Source organism: Nicotiana attenuata, unplaced genomic scaffold, assembly GCF_001879085.1.
Source record: "Nicotiana attenuata strain UT unplaced genomic scaffold, NIATTr2, whole genome shotgun sequence".
Taxonomy (NCBI): Eukaryota; Viridiplantae; Streptophyta; class Magnoliopsida; order Solanales; family Solanaceae; genus Nicotiana; species Nicotiana attenuata.
The window spans coordinates 66,149-84,914 of NW_017671083.1; the positions used below are offsets into that span (position 1 = coordinate 66,149).

Sequence of the window (18,766 nt, forward strand, 5' to 3'; positions counted from 1 at the left end):
TGCATCTAATGTTGCTAATAACGCTTAAAAATATGGAAGGAGATTTTTGCATGTGATTCTTTGAGAGAAAGAACCTTATTTATTTGGTTTTTCAATTTTTATATGTACTTGGCTAGTTTTGGTAAGTCTATGACTAATGACAAGAGGTTGGGACATTTGTATAAGTTCCCCTAAAAAAAATTGAAGTAGAGTTTAACATGGAACGAGAAATAATTGTTACGTCCAAATTGTCTTTTTCACCAATAAAACATAATTGTCACAGCACTGTGATTGTACAACATAAACCAAAATGCCATTGTAGAAGTTTACACTTGGAGATTAACAAATAAATGAATTACATATATTACCTAAATACTTTCAAAGGAATATATTACAAAAATCATGGATTTCCATAATCTTCAACTTTTGTGGGGAACTGTATACATATACAAAAGAACATATGAACAAACTGCTAGCAAAAAACTAACACAATGTACAGACAAACTTTGCCTCTTTAAGTTGATAAAGAAGCTTCACCGATCAAAGAAGCTTCACCGATCAAAGACTGTTAGAGGGGAAGATCCTCTGTTTGAAGTCTGTCCATTTTCATCTATTCTTAGAGGGGAAGATTGTGGCATGATCTCAGACAATCGGATTCGTTCATTAGTCATTTTATTCTGGTAAAGGTGAGAGAATTTGTTAGTGACTTGGCATCATTAGTTTGATACAAACTGTGTTTTGAGGTTTTCAATGAAGCAAAATGATTGAAATATTATGAATGTTAGTATGTTACCTTAAATTTAGCATCTTGTAGTTCTCTTTCCAGTGAATTCATTTTGTTTTTGAGCTGCTCAAGTGCTTCTTCAGCTGCTGAGATCCCTATCTCGGATGTTGTAGTTATTCCAGCAGCCTACAGTATATGTTCCAAATGATAAAAAACCAATGCCAATTGACAAAAATCAAAGAACTGTAGCTATAAAACTACATATGTTCCAAATGATAAAAAACCAATGCCAATTGACAAAAATCAAAGAACTGTAGCTATAAAACTACATATCCTTTGGTACTTTAATAAATGAAAGATGAAGTTCTCCTGACCTTCAGCACAGTAGCGCACAGGCCAAGTAACTTCTGCGCCAATTGCAGTCTTTCATCTTCCTTTTCCTGTTGGACAAATTACAAAGTGTTTTAAGTCCTATATATACAACAATAGGATTCTTCTCTCTCTGTCCTAGCATATGTCCACAGTCACATTGGGGTTACTCCTAGTCCTAGGCAACATTAAATTCTGAAGAATACTAACCTTCAACTTGTTCTCCAGTATTTGCTCCTTATCAAAATTAATGTAGGGGCTTCTTCCATTAGTTTGACGGAAGTAAGCCAGCTCTTCCCTGACTCTTGAAAGAATTGTTTCAGCTTTCCGCAACTTAACAATAAGGTCATCATTCTGATTTTTCAGTAAATTGTTCTCTTCCTGTGATGAGATAAACAAGCAGTGAGGATTAGTGCTGTAGCAAAAAAATGCAACTATCATGGCGTTGATCTTCAGAGTCTGGGAAGTCTAAGCATGGTAAAAGGTATGTACCTTTATTTTAGCATGATGGTGGATACGTTGTTGAAGGTTTTGCTGACCGGACAACTTCTTTATATCTGCTTCAAGTTCCATGACCCTCTTCTTATGATTTACATTCTCCATCTGAGAAAATGTCCAGAAAATAAGTGGTCTTTAATATATTAACAACCTGCCGAGGTGTAATTGAAAAAAAAAATTCACCACATTTCCAACCTTTATCATTTCATTTTCAGTTGTAAGCAAGTGATCTCGTTGGTGCAGTTTTTCTAGTGCAATCTGTGCAGCCACCATCTCTGCTTGTTTTCTCTCAATTTCCTCAATCCATCTAATCAACAAAAAAATAAATAAATGAGAAATGCACTTATCCAAAAAAACAACAAGGGTACTCTCAAAATCTAATTGACAATTAATACCCTTTCCTCTCCTCTATGAACTCATTTAGCTGTTGCTTCAGCTTAAGAACCTCTTGCTCCTGCAAACCAAGGAATCAGTTAATAATATTAAATAAGTCCAGACTATAAGTTGGTGATAACATCATCATTACTAAGGTTACCTTGAACTGAGCATCAGCATTACGGAGTCGAGCCTTCTCCGTCAACATTTGCACTTGCTGATTATCCAGCAGAGTCTGGTGGGTAACACACATAAGCAAAAATATAGGTGAAATGGTCAGGTCATGCTAGAGAACTGAAAAAAGGAAATGGCCTTTAGTTTTTAACATTCTCAAGCAAAAGATATAGATTAAGCTAAAATTACCGCGTAGTTATTCATATCCAATTTCAAACCCAATAGATCACGTATTACGTCATGGGTCATGCTTTCGGCAGCAGCTAATTTTGAGTTCAGCATGAATATCTGCAATGAGTTTATGAACACAATTAAGTGAAGGATATTTTTTACAAAAAATAAGTCACGTCGTTATAGGATGTAACATACCTCTTTTTGTCTACTTGCAGCAAGAGCCTCAAGTTCTTGGATACGATGTCTTTCTGCACTATGATCCTCATCCCTCTCAGACATTAACTGTTGAACCAGGCCTATTCCGATGCATTTGAAAGGGGAACCGGAACCCCTAGGCTTTGAAGCATTTTTCTCCAATTTGCTTGATGATAAAGTTGGAGCTTGGGTGGCATGGGGATCCATCTTGACTTTTTCTACCATTGCTTCCAATGCCTTGAACTTTTTTTTACATTAGGTTAAAATCACAGGTTAGCAACCAGCACCAACTATCAGAATCATCAGAATGAATGAGGAATTACCTTTTCCTTATACTCGCAAGCCTGTGCCTCAGCATGCAAATTTAGTTCTGATATATGAGTCTTGAAGTGGGCTATCTGTTAATAAAATGAAATAAAGTTAATCTAACTAGACTGACATTTAATAACGACTGGCTGACTGAGCTTAAAGAACAAAACTTCGTAAAAAGATAATAGAGGATGAAACTCACTTCAGCATCTCTTGAGATGATTTCTCCCTCAAGAAGTTGTATGCGCTGACTGGCTTCTTGAAGATTTTTTTCTTTCTCCTCTAGATGCCTGTATAAATAGAAATCAAAACATTTAGAAACCTAAAAGGGTCCGATTTTTGAGAATTCATGTCACATGGTAAGGTTGTTAGAAACCTTTTCATGTCGACATCACTGCCTTTTACATTGTTCATTTGTTGCTTGATAGCATGAAGTTCCAGTTCAAGCTCCTCCCTCTGTAAACGCTGCCGCTCAGCCTCTCCTCTGACAAATTCAACCTATAAAGTGGGAAATATAATGTTATTAAATGATACATAAATAAATGAATACGTTAAATTTGCAAGAGTGGGTACCTCATTTTCTAGTACATTCACTGTGCACTCTAGTTCCTCTACAGACCTCTCTAACAATGTAACCTCCTCTTCTTTCTCTTCAGCCTGGAGCTTTGCCATCTCTGCCACCTGAAATTAACAGAATATTGTTGTAAGAAAAGGAGGGGGGGGGGGGGGGGGTCGGAAGACGATTGGAGGTCAATAACTAAAGAAAGTATTTTATAACATGACTCCACCTCTTTTGCTTCTATGGCAATTGCTTCACTTTCCTCTGCAAGCGTTTGTGCCACATCTAGCTCCCTTTTCAATCTGACAATTTCTCCATGGAGGTCATCCCTCTCACCAGTAACGTCATTCAGATTTTTCTTCAAGCATTCGATTGAATTGTTCATTTCACTAACAATATCACCAAATTTGGTGAGTTCTATTTCTAAGTTCTCACAAACTTCCCTTTTCTCTAACAATTCCTCCTCCATGGAACATTTTGCTTCGATGGTGTCCTTGGCACTGGCAGCCAGCTCCGAGTTTTCGCTTGAAAGCAATTCTATGTCTTTGCACTTTTGCAAGATATCCGACTCCAAAAGAGCTATCTTACTTATTTTTTCCTGCAACTGAACTTCAAGCGCTTGACCTTTACAAACAGCTTCATCAAGCACAGTTTCCAAAGTACTAATAGAAGCCACCAAATCATCAATTTCATCCTTTTGATCCTTGTGGTTAGACGCCGATTCTTGTAACAAGCTAAGGTCAAATAGCATTCCTTTGATGATGTCATCCTTCCGAACTAACTCATTTTGCAAGGAAGCGCTTTGTAATAAAATCTCTTCGGCGAAATTCTTCAATGATTCAAACTCTTGCAAAAACTTGGATCCCCTCTCAACTTCTTCATGTATATCCTGTAACATGGTATCTAATTCAGCACTTCTATTTTGAAAAGCATAAAATGCTTTACTCCCAATGCTGTTTACTTTGAGCACCATATCGAAAGTGTCATATGTACACTTCTCATGAGATCTGAGTTGGTTTCTCATGGAAGCATTCTCTGCATCCAAAGCATTGATTCTCTCGATCTGCGGTTTCAGATCACAAGATTCCATATCTGCTTTCTTGACCTCCAACTCCTGGAAGAGTAGGCAACGTTCTCCTTTTAACTCTGTTATTTCATGCTGCAGTGCTTCAATCTCCTTTTCAAGACAATTCATTTTGCTAATTTCTGCATCTTTCATTTCCATATCATTCTGAAGTCTACATGATGCAGCTTCCAGCAAGCAGCTTTCATTCTGCAACATCTGGTTTTGTTGGTCAAGGAAGAAGATGCGACTTGAAGAACTTTCAAGGGCTGAGTCCTTAGTTTGTAATTCTTCAAGCAACTTCTCATTTTCAGAGCTAAGTTCCTGGACCTGGGTTGTCAGAACAGTCTTTGCTTCCACCAATTCACCAAGTTCACGTTTCAATGTCTCATTCAAACAAGAAACTTCCATCAGTGAGCAAGTATCTTGTTCAAGAGCGTTATTTCTAGAGTGAACTTTGGCAATCATTGAATTCATTTCAGTAAGCTCAGCCAACATATTCTGATGCTTCATTCCTGCTTCTGCAACTTCTTGCTGTAGGATAGAAACCTCAACCTCCTTGTCAAGTAGGATGGATGCAGTTAATGCAACATCTAGGTTGCCAAAAATGATTTCTCTCTTCAAACTTTCGGCGACTTCACAAAAATGCTTAGTTTTTCTCTCCAACTCAGATATTAATATGGTGCTCTCTTCTAACTCGGATGACAAAATTAATGACTCAAAGCCTTTTGCAAGAAATTCCATTGTCAAACTATCTTCCAGAGATTTCAAGGCTTCCTCTTTGTCCTTCAGCACCCTTTCTTGATCTATAACAGATGTCAAGACAGCTTTGTTGCTGAGATCTATCTCTTTCATTAACTCAACAAGCTCGGATCCCATTTGCTCGGACCTTGCTAACATTGACTCTTCCTGGAACTGCAGATCTAATATTTTTTTCTCGAAGGATCCAAGTTTGGAGGTGAATTCCCCTGCATCAGACTCTTTCCTTACTACGCGATCAAAATTGCTTTTAATGTCAGCCAATAATTTCCCCTTTAGTGTTCTGCACATTTCAAGCTCTTTCTGTGCTTTGATGTTCTGCTCCTTCAACTTCGATATTAATGAGTTAGATTCACTTAGCCCATGATGGAGTAGCCCATTTTCTGCATTCAATCCAGCAGCAGCTTCTAAGAGAATGCCCATGTGACAAAGATGCAAGACAGACAGAGCGCAGTCCTTGACGATAATATCTGACCAGATCTCCTCAAGCCATGACCTCATGCACTTAGTTGATTCATGAAGCTGAGACTTTATGATAAGGAGATCAGTAGTTACAGACTTCAGCTCATCTGTGGAAGTGGTTGCTGTTTGTGAAACAATATCCTCCATCTCCAATACCAGCCTTTGCATCATTGCCAGATCTGACTCAAACTCATGCTCCAGTCTTTGGGAATGCATGTTCTTTAGATCATTAGCCGACTGCAAGCTTTGATTTTCATTAACAAGGATGTCTCTCTGGTCAGCTAAGCTGATCTCCTTCCTCTTAAGCTCTTTAATATCAAGCTTTAAGGATTCATTTGCTATCATCAGTTCATTTATCATGATGTCTGCATCTTTCATGGTGTCTTGGACCTCTTCAAATTTGGCTAGAATGCAGAAAGCTTCCGTAGTTTTCTGGGCCGCCACTGCCTTAGCATCACAAAGTTCAGCTTCAAGTAGCTGCAGATAAGGATTCCAGGAGAGCAGATCAGACTGTGTTGTTGGTTATATCACACTTACTTTTTAATGGCAGGAGTTTGTCCTTTACATTGAATTCTATGCTTATATTTTATAACGCATTATTTATTTCGTCATGATGATTGTTATCAAGGATTATAGTGATAAAATTGTAATATAACAGTCAATAAGATGGATTCCAACATTGCAAGTCATGAGCAGTAAACATATGATGTTTTTATGAGATGGGCGCCTACCTTTTTTTGCTCATACCAGGAGCTGCAGGACTCTTGCACAGCATCTTCTATTTTCTGTAATTTATCATCTACTAACTCCACTTTAAATTCAAGTTCATGTTCAAACTTATCCATATAGGTCTGTACGAGAAGTTACTAGCANCTTCAAGAATGCATGACTCTAGGTGCTGGCTGTGTAGTCTTATCTCAGTACCTGTCTGCAACAATACATTAAAGTTGGATTACAATAATAATACAAACATCACCAGGAACCTACCATGCCACTTAAGAAGCAGATAGACTATAAGAATGGGTAATTTTCAAACATAACGGCGCATAACTTACCCGTGTTTCAAACTTGTAATCAGAAGAAAAAGATGCATCAGCTTCATTGCTAATATCTTTTCCAGGACTTCCACTTCTTTCCACGCACTCACTCAGGTGCGAACGTACTGTTGAAACACCTGCTTGCAGCTCTGTAAGTTTCTCAATCGTTTTCAACAGATCACTTTCTTCAAGCTTTTGTCTTTGCTCCTCAAGAGACTCATTTTGATTCTCTGCAGCAGCGACTACTGAGGCCTGATCACAGAGAATAGCATCCTTCTGTCTGCTTGTTTCTAGAGATTCCTTAAGCTGTGTGTCCTTCTGGCTTAAAGCATCAATATAGTTGGAATTCTGTTCAGACAACCAGTTAACCACCACAAAAGCAACAGTTGCACTGACCGACGCCTTTCTGAGTTGATCCTCCCCATGCTTAATCTTGTTCTCAAGTTCTGAGATGACATGTGCCTTTGAGCTTAACTGGGATGTCAAAGAAAGTATCTCAGCATCCTTTTCACGGCAATCTAGCTGGTGCGCCTCCGTCATAACTAAAGCTGCCCCTCTAAGAGATCTCAACATGGATTCCATATCGTTTCTTTTGTTGAGAGCATTCTCCAGACTCTGATTGAGCTCTTCAATAAATAAATCCTTTTCAAAAATGCATTTTGTCAGTCTGCCAAATTGTTCAGATATCCTACTTCTCTTATCTGGAAATGTACTGGAAATAAAATCCAGTTGCTCACAGGCATCTTTGAGAGCCTCATGCCCCCCACTTACAATAGCTTCAATCTCGCTGTTTACCTGTGCCCATTCTTCAGACATATCTATTAACTCTTTTTCTTTGCCATGTACAATTTCACCAAGTTTTCGATTTTCTTCTGTCATCAAAGACAATTTTGCCTCCAAACTTTTAACCTCTGTTTCCAGCTCAGTTAACCTCTTTGTGCTCTCCATCTCTTTCAAGCTACTATTTCTGACTTCCTGCTGCAGAAGAAGGAGTTCTTCCTGCAAGCATACAATCACTTCAGCAGTTTCTGCCTCAGCCTGCCTACTTATTTCATCCATCGCTTCCTCATTTGAGACTTGAAATTCACAGTCATTTTGGTACCGCCGATTCAACATTTTGGCCTTCTCAAGGGAATCATGCATCTTTTTAAGCTTTGCTTGCAAGGGAGAATCATCACTTTCTAAGAGCTTCGAAGATGAGAGATCTCTCAATTCTTGACGAATCATTTGCTCTTTCAAGGAAGAGATTTCAAGCTCCTGTTTCTGCAGTAATTCAGCATAATGGCTGTTACTGTTTCTTAGATCCTCTACCTCAGTGATTGCTAAGAGATGTTGGGATTCAAGAGCTTCAATAATGGATTTTGCTTCCCTGAGTTCTGCCTGAACATCTTCACATTTCTTGGTCACTAACAGAAGCTGCTCTTTTGATGACTCTAGGTCTTGCATCATGGATTGAGCACTTTGCTCCAATTCATTGCGATGCAACCTTTCTTCTTGAACTATAACTTTCAGAATGTCCAACTCAAGTTGCAAATCCATAATCTCCTCAACTTTCTTCATCATATCCTCTTTCCTCGTATCTTCCTTCTCTTTCTGATCAGCAGTTGTTGATTTGCCATCAAGAGCCAGAGCTTCTGGTATTGACTCCTGAAAAATTATGGTTATAGTCATCCACATAAAGAACATAAGCAAACTTGAGTTATGAAAAAAAAAAGTAAATCACACAATAGAATGTTCAGTGCGATCCTATAAGCAAAATACATGGTCAAAAATCATCAGAAAACAGTAGGAACTTGGACAGACTGTGCTTTAATATCGTGTATTTGATTGGTCAACTTATGAACATTACGTTACCCCAAAAGCTTTTGAGGCTTGAGCGCAACTTCAACTCAAGATTATTCTGTTTTTTCGTGGGATTACTTTGTTCTGGCCAAATTGTGGTATATTCTCATCTCAGATTCATTACTAAGTCAGAAAAAGCATCAGTTTAGTGTAATTCAAATGTCCAACAACTTTCTGAATCATGATAAAAGTCTCTAATCATCCTTCTTCTTCTTGTCTTGTTTGTAGTTATCTAATGACAGAAACATGCTTGTTTGGAACTCAGAAAGAGAATTACCTTTCTGACTTCATTCCCACCATTGTGATCGTTGTCAGCAGAACTGATGCTATTTAATGAACCTCGTAATTCATCTATTTCCCTGAGGAGTATTGAGAGCAAGTTAGAGAGCACTAATAGCTGCAGCAGTTTGAATTTCAATATGTTAAACAACAGGAAAGTCTATAGAAGCTCAGCTGAACAAGACAACACAGATAGTGTTACTAAAGTAAGGTGTTAAAAAGGTTGACTAACCTGCTGAGTTTTTCATTTTTCTCCAAACAACAGTTTAAGTTAGTCCGACATTCCTCCAACTCGTACAAAGTCTTTTTTAACTGAAACATTAGAATCCATATCAGAGATCAAGATTGTTCAATTTCTTCAAGTTAGGGAGTGACTAGAGACCAACCTCTGAATGAAGTGCAGTTTCCTCATCGCAAACATGTGTAGAATCCTGCACCATGGGGAATATGCTTGAATATAAGCAGGCTTGATTTTGACCCTTAAAGCAGTTAAACAGGAAAGAGCACACTGTACAAGCTGTTGTTGTATGTTGAATAATGAGCATAGACATATTCTGTTACTTATTGAATGTAGACATACTAAGAATTATAGGGATTCACAACAAATCTATAGGATTTCCTTTTTGATTATTTCTATAGTTAGGGCTCTATGTACTTGTATATATACTTGTTACCTCTTGACATAATATACATTGAATTTGCTCAATCCTCTATCTATTTTACATTGTACATTACCTGAGATGGAATATTCATGTCCAAATGGCTGTGCTGCTTCAAGCTCCCATCAATATTGGTAAGTAGCTGTGAAAACACATACATTGTCTTACCATTATAGGCTCAAACAAGTAAAAGAACTACAATAGACAAAAGCACCGTGTTTACCTGATCCCGCAAGTTAGAAATTTCAGCTAACAGAATTTCTCTCTCTCCTTCTTCATAAAAATCTTGAAATCTATATTCCCAACAAAGTTGATCATTATTGACGAATAAAAAGGAAATGAGCTTCAGCATTCGGTTATATTGAATTTCCGTTTGAACATTCTACCTCCGCAGTTGTTCCAAAAGCCTAATGTTTTCACATGCGAATCGAGTAACTTCTGGATTTCTATCAACCTTAGCTTGAAGAAACTGAATTTCTTCAGTAAGTGCACTGTTTTCCTCCAATAAATAATTATCTGCTGGTATTAGTCCATTGACAAGTGACTCCATCCTTTGAATTTTCTCTTCTCTGAACTTTACCATCATCTTATTGCACCTATTATCTTCCTCCCTTTGACGAACCTAAGAGATAAGTATAATAACAGTAGTATTCAGGAACAAAGTTAGTTATCTTATTGCAGTACTATTGCAAATGTCAAACCAAAACAAAGAAATGGGAGAGAGGCAAAAAAGTGAAAAGTGGGTCACCAGACGGTTAAGCTGCTCGATTTCAGCTTCAAGTTGTTTGATAGAAGTTTCGGCCATCTGCTCTCTCCTTAAAGCACCGGCTAGAGTGGTCTCTAGTGATTTCAACTGAAAAACAAAGAAATAAAAGCAAGAGGAATCATTGCTCAGCAGAGTAGATAATCACTTGGAAAGTGAGGTCTGATTATTTAGCCATGATGATGCAAGAATGTAAGAACACCAGATAGAGATGCAATAATCAGAGTGAACCAAGCTGGGACAAGCAAAGAAGCAGAGTCTGCTGGTTTTCAGATACTATGAAAAGTAACTATCTAATGAAGGTCTCGAGTTAAAATCAGAAAGAAGAAGAAAACAATGATTGAATAGGTATAGTTCCTCTCTTCCTGCACTCATACTTGTCAATTAGTCTCAATCAACCAGTCGGTTATATGAATCCTCTAGTCATTTCGCTCTGTTCAAGTCCATTTCATACTGATATTGAATAACTTGCCTTCTTACATAGAATTAGGAGTTCTCTGACCACAATTATCCTACACACCACACAGTTAATTAGTTTAATCCCAACTAGTTGGTATCTCCTATATGGATCCTTTACTCCCATTGCAGTTTATTCTTAACTAAGTTTCATTGATCCTGAGATATCTTAAATCTTTTAAAACAACTTTCCTCGATGTGATTTTAGGTACAACTCATCCTCTTTTATAACCTTCAATCATCACATTGTCACACCTATGAACCGATGTGTCTAAGAGGTCTATGTAGGACACAACAAAATTATCTCAAGCTACTTCCATTTTATCCTCCATGTGTGCTACTTGCACCATCTGTCATATATGATCACTTCTACTCTTATCTAATTATTTATGACCACATATTCATTTATATGACATTCATCTTCACTCCAAGATAATATAATTGGTCCCACAACAGTTCTATAGAACTTATTCACCTTGTGTCTCTCTATCACATAACACATCTAAACACTCTTCTGTTCATTCATCCTATTCTGTATCTTACTGCTACATCGTTGTCTATCAATTATCATGCTATTCTCATTGAAGACTTCTGAGTTGTAACACATTCTGCAACTTTAGACTTTGGTAAATGTAAAATGTAACTGAATTATAGTTTTCATGCTATTATTATTGTTCAGTATTTTGCACATCAGGAGGTGAGATAGCAGCATATGGGATGCTAACTTGAAAACTTATTGGAGGTGTTGAGTCATACTTTCGACTTGTAAACTTCATTCATGAAAGAAAAAGAAATGATATGAGATGACGAGCAACATCGAAAAGCAGTCTAAAAAGATATGGTATACCTGTTTGGAGGACAACCTTACAATGCCCTTGGCTTCCTTTGTAATTAAACTACCATGCTGATCTGTCTCAAGTTCCTTCTCAGCATAACTGCTGTCATCTTCCATTCTACAGTCTCCTGAAATAGTTGTTTGACCAAATGACAAAGCTCTAGATACATTTTGACGTTTCAAAGAAGAAAGCTCCTCCTGTGTTCAAAAATTCACCAATCTTTTCCATCAGGTTTTAAGCTCACGCTAACTTCTGCCATTGCAGAATAAATGTTTAAAAAGAGGTTTTCCACCTTTAGAAGTCTTATTTGATGTTTAAGAGCAGTGACATCTGCTGAAGAATCTTCATTGACGACAGCCTTCAGTTTGAAAAGGACAAAAGGAACAAAGTCAAACAATTGAGGCTGAATGTAGGTTCACCACTTTGTCATCAGCTATGTTATATGCTTACATTGTTCTGAATAAGTTTTGCTCGCTGAGCAAACTTCAATGTATTCAGTGTTTCAGCTGCACAACTGAGGAAAACAAATCAGCATAGTCCAATGACTTTTCACCTAAACTACTCAGCATAAGATTAAAAAAAACGGCTAAAATAACACCAACCAGATAGAAGGGCTGACATTGGCTATAATCATCGTTTTTGAGTTTCCACCCAGTGAATCCTGCATTTCAATACTATAAGAAGGATGCCGATATGCTCTGGTTTAAACACTGAGCAGAAAATGTATTTTAAAAGTTCACCTGAAGTAGAAATGTCAACCTCGAATCCCTGTAAGGAACATGCCTTGGCCTCCCATTGGCCACGTCCACCAGAACCATTATTACATGACTGCAGAAGGAAATGCTCTGTCAACTGAATGAAAAAGACCTAGGAGACGAGGCAAGGGTTATCAGGGAAAAATCATCAGGAAAAATACCCTAGAACTGATAAAGATCTATTGATGCTTGCAGCTTCCTTCAAACGTTCACCCTCAGCACCAGAAGTCTTTTGTCTGTAATAGGTAACGGCCACGTAAATGATATGTCTGAAATATTTGTTGTTCTTTCTTTCCTTAGCAATACATAACATTTTTGCTCTTATCCTTTACCTTTCTGAACCAGCAAGGTCAACAAGATTGAGCCTTGCAAAACGGAAGTTATCAGTAGAGTTCTTTTCCCACCTACTCTCAATTATACAGGTAAAGACACTGTGGGAGCGACTGCTTTCTCTGTTCATGTTTGTTGATGCTACTTTCCTGTTTAAAGAGCCCTGAAAGAAGTTTAATCAAATTCATGAGAAAGTTTTTATGCTACTTGCAAAAAATTGCATCATGTGTGTGCTACAAAAAGAGTAAGATATTATTGAAGAAACTCAAAACAGATATTGTCACCTGAGTCAAGAGCCTAAGAATGTCACCCACAGTTTGGACTTCAAATTCGGACAGATTTTCAACATACACACCTTTCGTGCTATCCTCTCGCAACTTCAAGAGAAAAGTATGAATGTGAACCAACAGCAGTACGTTGCATCTTATTTTCAGTTCAAGTTCAGATACGGGATAGACAAATTACCATTAAATTTGTGGATGAAGGATCAAGGAGATCGGTGATTTGTTCGTTATAAATCTCTAGAAAAGAACATTTGCAGCTGTATTGTAGTCTCTCATCCCTTCGACTTTCCTCTTCCTGAAAAATAGAAATCAAAAGTTAAGTTTACAGAAGCAATGACCTACAATTTCTTAATTAGAAGTTGTATTAAGAGAAAGCCATAAATATCCCACTTACTGCTCTTATCCTTGCAAACAAGAACTCAAATATACGCGGTGTCATTCCTCGGTTGGGGCTCGGCCTGATTTCCAGTTCTTCAATCTCACCAAGCATTGTATGTGTCTTCCCACTACCAGTCTGCAAGAAGAAGTTATATCTGAATGCACTACTAATTTTGACTTAACTTTAGAAGTAAAAACTGTGAGTGGACAATGAATCAAGAACAGATATCACTGCTTTGAGAACTAGAAAGATATATGGACAATAATAATCATAAATACAGGGTGTCCAGTTTCCTACTTGCCTTAGTATCTAAACATTCGCAGATACTTCAAAAGGAGTTGTGTTGAAAGTAACGATAACAGTCTTGCACTTAGGAGATTTGATTTCTTTGTTTTTTTTTTTTTGGAAGGGGTGGTGGTGGTGGATACTCAATATTCAATTGATCAAGTAACTGGCTAAATACAATCACATCCTGGTTCCTCGAACCACTAAAATGCCTGAGATATTCTACATCAATTTGCTGAGGCCAGGTTGAAAAATTCCTTACGAGTTGCCAGCAGACAATGAAACTCCATGAACCCCTTTTCCAGTCCCTTCTAAACATTTAGGTTAACTTTGTTTAAGCACTTGGAGTAACAACTTCTAACATTAGTCATGCACAAGTTCAAAAGCAGTGACCCTAATAGTTTTTCATCAAATATCATATGCCTCACCTGTCCATATGCAAAGATGGAGCTATTATATCCAGATAAACAGTTCTCCACCATTGGCAAACCAACCATTTTGAAAAGTGTTTCCTGCAAAATAAAATTGCATCATTTTCAGCATCTTATAGCACCCATTAATTGTTCTAAGTTGGATATTAATTATAGCAGACCTGGTTGATTGTTTCACATGCCACGTGATCAAATGTAAACCGAGTTTCAGGTTGCCCAATCCAGGTGATGCATTGTGCACTTTCCTGCTTCAAGCACCTATTGTACCCATTAGTACTTCTCTCCATGTTATTGAGAGGACGCATTCGTATCAAAACCTATAGTATTCAATGCAGTTTAGTACTTGATCACCAAAATGACAGGTTGACAAAATATATCCTGAGAAAATCCAAATCTGAAAGGCATGCTATAGAAGTCAGCGTACCTGTACATTGTGCTCCATCCAGAATGATGGATTTTCCTTGAGGTCAAAATGAGGAACTTCAACTGTATCAACAACAGTCAACGAATTACCACTGCTCGGTATTCCCCTATACAATGCTGCATAATTGGCCATCCGGGCACCTCCACTTGCTAAAGGCCTGGAACCACCAGCTAAACAAAATGAAGGAGTTGGAGGCTTAGTTACACTTTTAGATGGTGTGGTTTGATTAGAATGACTCTCTGAATAGCCAGAATTCGCCCTTCCTATCGTCCTCATGGACCGAGGAGTAGCATTGACTGCTCCAGCCCTCGATTGAACACCACATGTAGTTGCTTCATCCCCTGCTTCCACAGTACTCGAGCTGGAATCAGCTTTCTGCGTCCACCCATATCGACCTTTTGGTAAACCTATAGGCTTTTCTGGGGTTTTAGTGATATCAGAATATTGACTAGCCTTAGGTTTAGTTGGGGTCTTATCAATTTTAGTAACCCTAACACCCATTTGTTGATCTGCTCCGCCTTTCAAATTCCGGGTGGCTTCTTGAATTGTGTTTAAAGGTGGCCTTGTTGAGTCTGTACTGGTTTGAGGACCCATTGAATCCCTCGGATCCACTGGTACATTCTCAATTTCCTCAGCTCGAGCATTCTTGCCACTGTTCCGACGCAAGAATTTGAAGTCCCTCAACATTCTGTACCAACAAAATAGTTTTAAGATAAATGTGTTTTAATTCAAATACGACAATGACTGCTACACCTCAATCTTATACTAGTTGGTGTCATTTATATGAATCTTGAAAATTCATTAAGCTCCATTTGAACCCATTTCATTCCAATACACTTTATACTCACATATATAAAAATCTCCAAACAAACTAAGCAGAATAGGAATTTAATTCAAGAAACCTTAATTCTGTTAGCAACAAAAAGATTTAAGATAATTGTGTTCTAATTAAAAAACAACAATGACTACTACACCTCGATCCCAAACTAAGTTGGGTTCATCTATATGAATCTTAAATATCCCTTTGCTACATTTGAACCCGTTTTATTCCAATACACTTTATACTAACATACAAAAATCTCCCAAAAAAACTAAAAAGATAGGAATTTTAATTCAAAAAACCTTAAATTGTGTAAAGACTGCTGATTTAGTACCTGAAAGAAGCGTTGAAGAAGAGAATACCAAGTCCTCGAGAAGTTGAAATTGTAAGTCACTTTATTGGGTTATTTCAGCTTAATTTGGAATTTCAAGAATCTTGAAAACAAAAATCAAATCTTGAAGTGGCAACTCATTCTCGAGTAGAGAACCTCTCTGTCTCTCTCTCTCTCAGACACAAGACAATTTGTTGCAATTTTCATTCAAATGATCTCTCTCTCTCTCTCTCTCTCGAGCTGTCGGAGAGTGAAGTCTGTTGATTTCTTTATTTAAGATTTTCAAATATGAATCTGCAGGGGCAGAGATGGACGGCTAAGATTTGATCTAAGGTTTGAAATGCCGCTTTGGGTTTTGAAATAGGGAAGGGTTTATTCCGGAGAATTGAAGGAATAGGAGGGGAAGATTTTGAAAAATCATTATTTTACTAATGATTTCCAACGGCTACTATTTAAATTTTGTTATAGAGCGGTGGGCCTCCTTTTTTTCAAATTTATTCTTTTTTTGCCCTTCTTTTTTCCTTTAATTCACTTTGTTCCACAATTTCTTTTGGTTTTTTTACTCTACCAAGAATAATTGGGGGTGCCAAGATCAGTCATGGTTCTACTGCTAATTGGAATGGTGCTTCAAAGAAAAGAAATACTTTAAATGATTGAAAATGAATTATCTTGTTTTCTTTTATCTTGTTATTCATGAGTACTATTTGGATATATTATTGAGAGAATTAATCCGGACATTCGATTTGGTGTTTTTTCGTTTCATATTATTATAAAAAAGAAAAAATAACGACAACATAACATGTTTGGACCAGGTACTTTGCACTTAGTTATATTTAAAGTCGCACCAAATGGTAATTAACTTTCCCAAAAGAGAAAACTACAAAGATAAATTAAACTTAACATTTTCAATTTTAGGGCTATTAAAATAAGAATTGAACTTCAACATCTAAGCCCACAGTGGATACCTATGCCACCCATCAAAGTGCCCCACTGTCTCTTCTTCTATACTGCCTATGGAAATTTTCTCTAGTCAATCCTTTTACTTTAAAGGGTTTTTGTCATGAAAGATTTTATTTTTCATTTCCTTTTTTCCGTTTTTATTTTTACTTTCTGTAAATAAAGGAAGAGGTCAAAATGTAACGTTAGATTTGCGAGATTTAAGATTTAAAGTAGAAGTACTCAATTTACTTGATTTTAATGAAAATATTGAAAGATGATCGAGCACCATAAATTAATCCTATCACCATAAGACGATGACACAAGAATTTGAATGAATCATGCCACAAGAATCTTAATGAAGCATGCAAAACGTTGCCATAATCCTACACACAAGTTTGTGTGAAGCCACTTTATTTTTGACACGTCGGCTCATATGGGTCCCAACTCTTTCATTACAACAACTCTATTCTTTGTCTTTCGGTAGTTAGAGAAAATAATGCATGCATTACCTTTTGATATATTAATAATCTCTTGTTTGGTATAGTACTTTTTCAACTTGTGTATTACTAATGCAAGTATTATTTATACAACCTATTTGGTATTATCTTATGTACAACTAATACATATAGTGATCCAGTTTCTATTGCTAAGGCACCTATTGCACACGAAGGAACCCAAGACATTGATGGAGATAGTGATCAAGATCAAAATGATCATCATGATATAGATGTTATGGATGCTTCAGTTGATGAAGTTGTGGTTGATCAACAACCAATTCCTGCTCAGGTAACTACTTCGAATGCTCCTGAAACCTCTTTTAGAAGATCTACAAAGGAGAAGCAAAAATCCATGTGCTATCCTCCTGATGAGTATGTACTTTTGACTGACATGGGAGAACCTGAGAATTATGATGAAGCCATGCAAGTTACTCATAAAGATCAGTGGATCGAAGCCATGGAAGATGAGATGAAGTCACTCCATGAGAATGGCACATATGAGTTAGTGAAATTGCCGAAAGGTAAGAGAGCTTTATCTAACAAATGGATATTCAGAATAAAGCAAGATAACCATACCTTTGCATCTAGATACAAGGCGAGGTTAGTTGTTAAAGGTTTTGTCCAGAAGAAGGGAGTTGACTTTGATGAAATTTTCTCCCCTGTTGTGAAGATGCCTTCTATTCGTATGGTTCTAGGCTTAACTGCAACTCTAGATTTAGAGGTTGAGCAGATGGATGTCAAGACTGCTTTTCTTCATGGTGATTTAGATGAGGAGATCTATATGGAGCAATCTGAGGGTTTTGCAACTAAGGAAAAAGAAAATTATGTCTGCAAATTGAAAAAGAGCCAATATGGATTGAAAAAGCTCCAAGGCAATAGTATTTGAAGTTTGAATCTGTCATAGAAGAACAAGGGTACAAGAAAACTTCTTCAGACCACTGTGTATTCTTCCAGAAGTTCTCTGATGATGATTTTATTGTTTTATTGCTTTATGTGGATGACATGCTTATTGTTGGCAAGAATAAATCTAGAATTGCAGTCCTTAAGAAGCAGTTGAGCAAATCGTTTGCGATGAAGGACTTGGGGCCAGCAAAGAAAATCTTGGACATTCAAATACACCGACAGAGAGATAGAAAGGAGTTATTTCTATCCCCAAAGGAATACATTGAGAAGGTACTCAAAAGGTTCAATATGACATATGCAAAAGTGGTTAGTACTCCTCTTGCTAAACACTTCAAATTGAGTATTAGTCAGAGTCCATCTACTGATGAAGAGAAAAAGGAGATGTCTCGTATTCCTTACTCTTCTGCCATTGGTAGCTTGATGTATGCTATGGTTTTGTCACGACCCGGATTTTCCACCCTCGGGAGTCGTGATGACGCCTACTCGTGGAAGCTAGGTAAGCCGAGTGTTACAGATTTTATTACCCTTTTTCCTTAACCTTTAACATTTACAAGTCAATATGCGATTAACAGCGGAATAACAATAATAATAATAAATGCGGAAGACGAAATCTAATAATTTAACTTAATACAATTACGATCCCATAGAAATAATCCACCCAGAACTGGTGTCACAATCCCACGGACTATTTAAGAATACTACAAATAGGGTCTGAACTAAGAAAAATACATGTCTATCTCTGAAATAAGTAAGAATAGAAGGAAATAGGATAGATGGGGACGCCAAGGCCTGCGGACGTCTGCAAGACTACCTCGGGTCTCCGCTGGACCGAAGGCAGCAACATCATTGTGGTCCAAATGCTCCAGTACCGAGATC

General features: G+C 37.4%; 1 protein-coding gene across 1 annotated transcript; it reads right to left on the minus strand.

Moving 5' to 3' along the window:
* Nucleotides 1–215: 215 nt before the first annotated feature.
* LOC109205790 (kinesin-like protein KIN-12D) lies at nucleotides 216–15,875 on the minus strand. The gene is made up of 39 exons (XM_019368540.1): nucleotides 15,555–15,875; nucleotides 14,401–15,088; nucleotides 14,138–14,293; nucleotides 13,974–14,057; nucleotides 13,276–13,395; nucleotides 13,063–13,176; nucleotides 12,882–12,974; nucleotides 12,600–12,760; nucleotides 12,429–12,503; nucleotides 12,253–12,340; nucleotides 12,115–12,173; nucleotides 11,963–12,026; nucleotides 11,805–11,870; nucleotides 11,524–11,709; nucleotides 10,206–10,310; nucleotides 9,844–10,079; nucleotides 9,681–9,750; nucleotides 9,534–9,599; nucleotides 9,185–9,229; nucleotides 9,031–9,110; nucleotides 8,797–8,878; nucleotides 6,696–8,324; nucleotides 6,521–6,568; nucleotides 6,372–6,488; nucleotides 3,586–6,117; nucleotides 3,371–3,478; nucleotides 3,174–3,295; nucleotides 3,000–3,087; nucleotides 2,812–2,886; nucleotides 2,489–2,731; nucleotides 2,309–2,407; nucleotides 2,106–2,180; nucleotides 1,966–2,024; nucleotides 1,766–1,877; nucleotides 1,565–1,675; nucleotides 1,283–1,453; nucleotides 1,078–1,143; nucleotides 773–889; nucleotides 216–656 (listed from the first exon to the last, which is right to left on the minus strand). The coding sequence occupies exons 2-39, from the start codon at nucleotides 15,085–15,087 to the stop codon at nucleotides 531–533; spliced, it is 8,535 nt and encodes a 2,844-aa protein (XP_019224085.1). The 5' UTR covers nucleotide 15,088; nucleotides 15,555–15,875; the 3' UTR covers nucleotides 216–530.
* Nucleotides 15,876–18,766: the final 2,891 nt, after the last annotated feature.

Coding starts and splice junctions, on each gene's coding strand:
- LOC109205790 (XM_019368540.1), bottom strand. CDS start 15,087: ATGTTGAGGGACTTCAAATTCTTGCGTCGGAACAGTGGCAAGAATGCT. Junction 12,975..13,062: donor CTTCATCCACAAATTTAATG/GTAATTTGTCTA, acceptor TTTCTCTTGAAG/TTGCGAGAGGATAGCACGAA. Junction 8,879..9,030: donor AAAAATGAAAAACTCAGCAG/GTTAGTCAACCT, acceptor AATACTCCTCAG/GGAAATAGATGAATTACGAG.